Raw genomic sequence first — 9,688 nt, forward strand, 5'->3', positions numbered from 1 at the left:
GTGGGCAAACCGGTCCTCAAGGGCCGCAGTGGGTCCTGGTCTTTGTTACAACTGATCAAGCACAGGCAGTTGGACCAATAATAGATCCGGGGAAACAAGATGCATCGATTGCAATCAATTGATTGCACTTGTATGACACCAGATTGATGAAAAGGTTTCCTCTTGATAGGTTACAACCAAAATTTGCACCCACTGTGGCCCTTTGTGGAATAGTTTGCCCACCCTTGTTCTAATGCCATAATATTGTAATGAAGTCAAACTTGAGGCGGCATTGTACAACAGAGTAATCATGTGGTACATTATTCTCTATAAGATACACTGCATGGAAAATAAACATTTACCGTATCTTCTGCACTATAAGGCGCATTGGAGTATAAGGCGTACCTTTAATGAATTAACTATTTTAAAACCCTTTTCATGTATAGGACGCACTGAATTGTAAGGCGCAGTAGAAGTAGTAGTAGTAGTAGAAGTTGGCTTTGCGTTATGCATCCACAAGATGGAGCTGAGCTAAATGGAATGTCGTGCCATGATTACCCAATACTGATCAATATGTAAGGCACATCGGATTACAAGGCTTACTGTCTGCTTTTGAGAAAATTGAAGGCTTTCAGGTGAGCCTTATAGTGTGGAAATAACGGTAATCATGATGGCTCATTATGTATTCGTAGCCAATGTAGTCATTCCGATTGTAGGCTAATATAGCTAATATAGATACATACAGCTTGTGTTGCCTTATTTACAAGGCATATATAAGGCTTTCAATTTTTTTGTGGCTTCAGACATATGTATTTGTTTTTTGTTTTAGTTTTTTTTTGCTCCAATATGGCTCTTTCAACATTTTGGGTTGCAGAACCCTGAGTTAGGCAAATGATAACTTTTGAAAAGATGTCCACTGTAGACATCACCGTCTATGAAAATGTTAAAGAATTGAATTGCTAACAATTATAATCAACTTTTACTTCTTGGAAATAATGGATGTTATAATTGAGATGAAATGAATGTTAAAAATACCATTATTGTTATTTTAGTGATTGAATAAAGCAGCAAATGTGGTTCAAATCCAGAGGTGAGTAGTAACTCATTACATTTACTCCGTTACATTTACTTGAATAACATTTTGAAAAAGATGTACTACCAGGAGTAGTTTTTCTAAGCCATACTTTTTACTTTTACTTGAGTAGATTTGTGAAGAAGAAACACAACTCTTATTCCACTACTTTGGGCTACACTAGTCATTACATTTTTTCCTTTTTATTCTACGTATTAGTTTACTTTTTTTTGCCAGCGATGGCTACAGTGGCTCTATCAGTTTCACCAGTTTGACAACAATAATCACATGACTCTATTATACCAATCAGATTGAAGCTTGCCGTTCTATGATCACGCCAGCCTGTTACATCACTTGGCGTCTTTAAAGCACTGTAAGAAATGAAGTACTGTATTTGATGTAGAGTGCTGCAGTCAACATGGCGCGAAAGCACGGATTTTAAACTCGCTCCCAGATTTTATTTCGCACCGATTGAGCACGGAAAACTGGAGATATGATGTTTTTAATTTCATATTAGAAACTGTGATGGAACTAGGCATGTTCCGATAACCGGTTTTAAGAAATACCGTGGTATGAAAACGTCACAGTTTCAAAAATGCAAATATTTTCTGTCATACTGTCCCCAAGGTACTAGCTATTTTTTATGCACCATAGATGAAGGGAGAAATCCCACGCTTGCAGTTGCAAGGCTCAACCCTCCCCCACTGGTTGTTGCTCAGTCTCAGTGAGTCAGCTGTGCTGCACGTTGGCAGGAGGAGGTGAAACCCCAAAGTTTTTCCCCCCATTGAAGAAAACGAAATCGCTGGTATGGGAATACTTTAGCTACAGAAAGGTTAAAGACGGCCGCGGCTTAGAGGAAGAGGGCCAACCGACATGTAAAACATGTTTGCGGAGGATGGCTGCAGAGGAGGCAATAACTCCAATATAATTTTGCATTTATACAAAATTAAAGGTTAGTAACCACCAGTGTTGTTAATAACGGCATTAGAATACTAACGCCGTTATTTTTTTCAGTAGTGAGTAATCTAATTAATTACTTTTCTCATCTTGGCAACGCCGTTATCGTTACTGAGGATGGAAAGGCGTGCGTTACTATGCGCTACTATATCGGTTGAATGACACGAGAAAAGTCCGAGGGAGACGGACTCACCGAGACGACAGAGCAGAGCAAGAGTGGGGAGGAGGCAAAAAAGTTGTGACTCCGAGCAAACGCAATGCTAGGTGGCTCCAATAATACCTGTAGCCAATAGCCTACAAACTATGCCCACGTGATATGGTAGATATGGTAGACATGGTAGATATCACATATATATAGAACTAGATGCAAAATGACAGACACGGCGGCGTTAGCAACATGTACAGTATAGGAACTAGATGCGTTAGTAAACAGCCGCCATCTTAAAGCAGTAGACTTCTTGGGAAGGCTCTGTTGTAGAGAACCTTCCTAGCGAACCTAAGTTACTTTTTATCTAAAATACTCCTAAATCGGCAAAATCTTGACTTGAATCTATTTTTAAATGATGAAACAGTTTTAAAACTTCCACATGTCAAAAGTAGACAGAAGGGAACTAATGCTATAATGGGAGCAATTTTAACAACTTGTAACAGTTGATTCAGGGTAAAGGGTAAATTAAGGTAAAGAATTGCGCTAGGGCCAATTGTCCCAAAAATCTTTTAAACTTCACATAGTGTGACCTGTTTTTTTTTTTTTTTTTTGAGGAAAAAAAAAGCAGAACATGAAAATTATCACCAGTTACTTTGCCAAGTAACTAATTACTCTTACATTCAGGTAACTGAGTTACTAACGCAATTACTTTTTGGGAGAAGTAATTTGTAACTATAATTAACTACTTTTTTAAAGTAAGATTAACAACACTGGTAACCACTATCATGAATGTTTCCGAAGGGCTACAAGAGTAAACTCCAGCTTGTTTAGTGTGTCTAGCGGTTGTAAAACATGTTTTTTTTTCTTTAATAACTATCTGTGTTAAGAAAGAGAGTGTGTGTATTATGTAAACATGACAAGAGTCATACAGACATGCTTTTCCTGGAAAATAATTATTTTTGTTCTGAGGATAATGGCTGTGGGTTTACCCTCACCTAAAGGACTGCATTTATTTTAATGTTTTTAAGAATATATATATATATATATATATATATATATATATATATATATATATATATATATATATATATATATATATATATATATATATATATATATATATATATATATATATATATATATATATATATACATATATATATATTAGGGCTGTCAAAATTATCGCGTTAATGGGCGTTAATTAATTTTTTAAATTAATCACGTTAAAATATTTGACGCAATTAACGCACAAATACCCTGCTCAAAGAGATTACAATGACAGCACAGTGAAACGTGTACTTGTGTTTTTCGGAGTTTTGGCTCCCTCTGCTGGCGCTTGGATGCGACTGATTTTATAGGCTTCAGCAACCATGAGCATTGTGTAAGTAATTATTGACATCAACAATGGCGGGCTACTAGTTTATTTTTTGATTGAAAATTTTACAAATTTTATTAAAACGAAAACATGAAGAGGGGTTTTAATATAAAATTTCTATAACTTGTACTAACAGTTATCTTTTAAGAACTACAAGTCTTTCTATCCATGGATCGCTTTAACAGAATGTTAATAATGGTAATGCCATCTTGTTGATTTATTGTAATAATAAAGAAATACAGTACTTATGTGCCGTATGTTGAATGGATATATCCTTCTTGTGTCTTATCTTTTCATTCCATCAATAATTTACAGAAAAATATGGCATATTTTATAGATGGTTTGAATTGAGATTAATTGCGATTAATTATGACTAATTAATTTTTAAGCTGTAATTAACTCGATTAAAAATTTTAATCGTTTGACACCGTGAAAAATAATATGAAAAATAAAAATCCAGTTCAATATGATATTTTTGCTCTAAGTTATTATCTCGTCAGAATCTCATACTGGCACATGCGTAGTAGGAACTATTCGCTATTCAAACTAGGCTAGGCTGGATGCTTCCTTTTTAGGTATTCGAGTATTATTTTCACCAAATAATTTTTTTTACTTGTACTTGAGTACAATTTTTGGATGACTACTTATAATTTTACTTGAGTAATATTATTTTGAAGTAACGCTACTCTTGCTTGAGTAAAAATTATGGCTACTCTGCCCATCTCGGTTAAATATGCTTACTATTTTTTCTAAAAGCCTGTATTTGCTTGTTCATTTTTATATGTGTATTTGACTGGTTTCATTTTGAGGAAATCCGGCTGTTACGGTAGAGAAACCAAGCGAACCCAATGCTGTCGTGTGTGTGCGACTGTGCGGATGTGTGGTCATGTAACAGAGCTAGTGTGGCTCACGTGTGGATTGAAAAGTCTTTTTAAGGTCAGTCCCAACCTGGTGGCCTCTTCTTTCGGCGAGACTCCTGAGAAGAACCAATAATGGTCTTCCTGACCTTGTCCAGATGGATTAGAAGCCGTGGACCTGACCGATACTGGAAGGTTCAAGAACTTCTCAAGCATGCACGGGTAAGAGCAACGTTCTCATATATTCTTTCCTTTTTTGTAATACTAGTACACGTCCCTATGACCATCCTCTTGTTTGTTGTTCTTCTGAGATATGACGCACACTGATTCAAAGATGTGAAGATCCTCACATTAGATTCTTGACGTTTTTGTTCGAAGCACTTCAGAGGCAGAAAGAATCGCTGTTACAGTCTGGCCGTACGGGCTGTCAGGAGGGCGTTTGTCTACGCGACCAAAGGACGCAGGCTGAAGAAACGCAATTTTAGATCGGTGGGTGAGATTTTCAGATTTCATTGTTTCCAGCCTTGGGTGCAACTGCACCACCCACACACGAAGTACTAGAACATCACCTGCATTTCTGCCTTGACCAAAACAATCCTGTCATTGATGGAACAAACAATTTTGTCAAAAAAGTTCCAGGACATGTGTCGCTGTTTCGTGCTTCAAACTTCGCGCCCTCAGTCCATCCATGTTTTTCAGTGAAAAAAAAAATATATATACAGATGAGCTGTTTCAAGCGATCGCACAGTCTCCCTCTCGCTCCCTGGAGTTTTTTTTTTTTTTTAAATTAAAGTTGATTGACAGATGAATGTGTTTGATCTTGCCAGAGTCACGAACTTCTGAAGCGCTGCATGCGTAAATCATCATTTAACTTGTTAAACAGCTGCTGTGGCAACTCATTGTGTGTAAGTGAGCAGCTCTGAGTGGGTTTGAGTAGACTCACTCAGTGAAGCATTTAATAAAGCCAAGCATTTTTCTACTACTACTTTATTCTTGTTTAAAAATAATTTGGTGGGACAGTAACATGTTTAAAACTTATCATAATTATCACATTTGAAGTGCTTAAACCTTTTTTTAACTATGCTTTGGGGAAAAAAGTGGAAAAAACGTTTTATATGTATCTCTTTCCAATGCAAAATCAATAAATATATTGAACACACACAAAAAAAGTTGTTTTTTTAATTTTTTGGGGTGCGCTACTTCGCGGTTTTTCACTTATCGTGCCGGGTTCTGGTCCCCATTAACCGCGAAAAACGAGGGATCACTGGTTAATGGGGACCAGAACTCGCCGCGATAAGTGAAAAACTGAAAAAATAAAGTACTGTAGTAGAAAAATGCTTGGCTCTATTAAATGCTTCTATTAAATGCTTCATCGAGTGAGTCCACTCAAACTGCTCACTTACACACAATGAGTTGCCACAGCAAACGATGACTGACGCATGCGGCCCATTGAAGTCCGTGGCTCTGGCAAGATCAAACCCAAACATTTGTTAACATCGTTAAAGTCAATAAGCAACTGCAGTGCATGTGCTGACGACCAAAGAGCAGTGAAAGGGAGCAAGAGTGAGATTAGCAATCGGCTCAGGACAGCTCATGTATTTTTTTTTTAAATTGGAGAAAAAAAATCCGCGATGAACTGAAGGTGCGAAGTTTAAAGCGCGAAGTAGCAAGGGATCACTGTATTTCACATCCTTCTCGTGATGGCGTGGCAAAGAATTCTGGGAAATCGTATTAAACTGCAAGGAGCTTATTTTGCAGGCAAAATATTGGAATTTTGTAGACCCAATGCAAATCTTTTGTGACGCCAGCTCTGTAACTGTGAGACGCTGCTAGTACTTATTATTATTATTATTATTATTATTATTGCAACAACAGTATTGTTGAAATTGTCTTAAGTTGTGAATGTGAGTCAGTAATTGTGCCAATTGGCTGGCAGCCAGTCCAGGATTTACTACTGCACCTGTCAACTGTTGTCCAGTGTCAGTGGTTTTAGACTCCAGCACACCTAACACCGTAATGAGGACTGTACAATAGACAATATATGTCTGGATAAATTATGATGTTATGTGATAATAGTGTAACAATAACAAGTACTGCGCAACAAAAGATTGGACAATTTTTTTTATCCGAGTTTTATAAAACAACCAAAAAAAAAATTAGATAGGATTCCAAGAGCAAAATACACACAGGCCATACGATTCCAAGAGCAAAATACACACAGGCCACACTTATTAGAATTTATGTATTTCTACTTTTTCATTTTTCCCCAATTTATTCTGTTTTATTGCATTTTTCTGACATTTATTTATTTTTTTTAATTTTACTACTTTATTTAAAATTATTTTTTATTTTTAGTACTCATGTCCTTTTTAGTTCTTTTCTAGTTTTTTTTTTCTTTCTTATGTATTACTATTTAAGTAATTGTTTTTTTCCCCCAAAATGAAACCTTCAACTCATCCATTCTATATCAAATTACATAAATATATTGCCCATGGCAAAATATGTGTGGGCAACACTAATACAGTGGTACCGCTCCATCCGATCACTTCGACACACGATCTTTTCGACACCAGACGTAAATTTTGATTCGCCATTTGTTTCTATATCCGACGATATGCTCGAAATACAACAATTTATGACAACGCCGCAGTTTCTTTGTTTTCCCGCAAGATGAACACACGGCAATTTTCTTGTGAAAGCAATTAACATGGGTTCCAATAATGTTAGTGCAGATAGTGGAAAAAAAGCAAAAAGGTGATACTTACCCTTGAAATCAAAGGTCCTCGACGGTCCTCCTCCGACCTCCGTTTGCCAGTGTTTATAAGTTAAGGTGACAATTATTATTGTGGTAACATAGCCAAAGAAATCGTCAGGTTTCTAATCATTTATTCCATCAACTTGTGCAACACAACACGCCTACGGTCCCCCCGCAGTTGAGCAAAGTGAAAGTTAAAAAGTCCCATCTCTCTCTGTGAAGTCAGCCAGGCGATGCGTTCAGGTAGCCCACGCAAACACATTCGCCACATTAGAACCCGATTCTTTACAATATTCCAGGAATGATTATTTTTATTACTATATTATATTATTATTCAAATTTTTATTCACAATTTATTTGTTTTGCTCTGTGTAATTGCTATTTGTAATAGTACCAGCTGTATTAATAAGGAATTAGTGTAGGTTTTCGGGCTGTGGAATGAGTTAATGGAATTATACTGTATTCTTATGGGAAAATCGTGCTCAACAGACAACCATCTCGATTTAAAAACTAGGTCCTGGAACAAATTAACTTTGTATGCAGAGGTACCTCTGTACTGCAACTGGACGTCAAATAGGGGCCACAAATTATTGTTCTGTGGACTGCAATTTTTGATTCTGCAAGTTTTAGATTCCTGTCCTTTGTGATTGTAATATAAACATTTAAGGGAACAAAATAATTCTTGCATGACAGAGTTAATGTAGGTCATGATAGGGATGATTTTTTTTTTTTTTTTTGGTGATTTATCAGCTACTAGAGGGTACAGTTCAGAGGTTGCGCTAGACTTTTTCGTTGTCTGTCATTTTGACTGACAGTGTCATAAAAATCCGGTCATAATCTATTCTTACCCGTCACTTACATTTTTAAAATGATAATAAAGACATATTCAATAGTATTTAGTTTTCATTCATTTTTAATTAATATTCTGTCCGAACAAGCTTAACAAGAGGCAAACAGACAGCGGAGTGCACCAATCAGCGACGGGCAGACATGCCGTTAGCAAAGCGTCGAGGGCAGGACGAGGGACTTGCGCGCGGAAGTAAACATACGAGGAGAACGGAGTTTATTCAACATGGCTAGCGTGAGACAGACAGTTGTCAATGTCTCGTGTCGATGTGTTTTAGCTCATTTAAAACTGAATTTACCGTGGATTGGAACATATTGTCGGCTCTCCCGCCATCCGTGTTGTTGTAAAGACGACTTTCGGCGCGCAAGAGTGACGTTGCTCGTGAAGAACACGTCACGCAAATAAACAAATCTGATTTGTCGATTGATTTTGTACCTACCCGAGAGGCTGTGTCCCAGACTTTTCTCTCAGTGTTTGAAAAATACAGGGAGAACAGTCTGGCCGTGCCAGGCAAACACTCAGTTGCCTTGACATTTTTCCGAGTAAGGCCAACGACGTCATGCATCAAGAGAGACAATAGCTAATTAATATGCTCACTCGCCACCCTGTGGTCTGGGGTGTGAATTGCAACCTGTCAAAATGATGGATGGACTTCAGTTTTTTCCGTCACCGTTTTAAAAAAACGGTCAACGACAGAAAATATTCGGTTAACGCGACCCCTGGTACAGTTTGAGGAAATGTCAAACTTTGAGTTTCTTTATTTACGTACATGATTTCAGATAGATTCCTTCTTGAAGTGTTTTTGTACCATCTAATCATCCTTGTTTTGTTTTTTCAACTCCAGCTTTGGATCACACGCATTGCTGCAGCCTCCCGAGAGCACGGCATGAAATATCCTGTTTTCATGAACAACCTAACAAAGGTTATTCTTTCAAAATATTAAAATATAGGGATGTAAAACTGTCATAATTTAAACATTATTATCCTTGTAAAGCCAGAATACATGATGCATCTCTTCTCATTAGATTGTGCACTAATGTAATGTTTTGTTAACGTATTTATAGAGTAGCGTTCAGCTCAACCGACGGGTTATCAGCGACTTGGCCATAACGGAACCTCGGTCATTCCTCTCCCTTGCAAAGCTGGCCAGGGCTCGGCAGCAAGAAGGCTTCGTTGCAGCGCTGGGTGATGGCAAAGAACCTCCCGGTATTTTCTCCCGTGTTGTTGTGCAACAATGATGGATGTTATTGGCTTCCGTATGTGGAAATGGTGATTAAAAGTGTTCGTACTATTTAGTTTAGTTTTTTTTTTTCTTCTTCTAAATTTGTTCTACAGAACAAACAAGCAATTGAATCATTCAATAATGGAGGGGTGTGACTGGAAAATGACAGGACAGAGTAATTTTTTAAACTATTCGGCCTCCACACCAAAATAATTATGTGGAGAACAATTAATTTTCAAAATATTGTGTCCACAAGCAATTTTGCAAATACAAAAATTCAAGAATTACTTTCAGTAGTGTTGACCAGAAATGTTTGGTCATCATTTGTTTCCTTTGTGTATATATTTATTTCTGATTGTGTGATTGTTTTTGGAATGCTTAGTTATTATTAAACATTTTTATCTACAGTACATGCTGTCTTGTGTGTTTTTAATGTGTTTTGGTGTTTGCCTCGTCTTTGTACGACAGTATTTACA

The 9,688-nt window shown here is 37.0% G+C and overlaps 1 protein-coding gene across 1 annotated transcript; it reads left to right on the forward strand.

Annotated features, from left to right (window-relative positions):
- Positions 1-4,380: 4,380 nt before the first annotated feature.
- On the forward strand, positions 4,381-9,629 carry mrpl20 (mitochondrial ribosomal protein L20). Its single transcript, XM_057846188.1, has 4 exons — positions 4,381-4,610; positions 4,767-4,877; positions 8,835-8,912; positions 9,055-9,629. Exons 1-4 carry the CDS (start codon positions 4,524-4,526, stop codon positions 9,226-9,228), a joined length of 450 nt encoding a protein of 149 aa, XP_057702171.1. The 5' UTR covers positions 4,381-4,523; the 3' UTR covers positions 9,229-9,629.
- The last annotated feature ends 59 nt before the right edge of the window (positions 9,630-9,688 follow it).

This window comes from Corythoichthys intestinalis, chromosome 9 (genome assembly GCF_030265065.1).
Source record: "Corythoichthys intestinalis isolate RoL2023-P3 chromosome 9, ASM3026506v1, whole genome shotgun sequence".
NCBI classification, from domain to species: Eukaryota; Metazoa; Chordata; class Actinopteri; order Syngnathiformes; family Syngnathidae; genus Corythoichthys; species Corythoichthys intestinalis.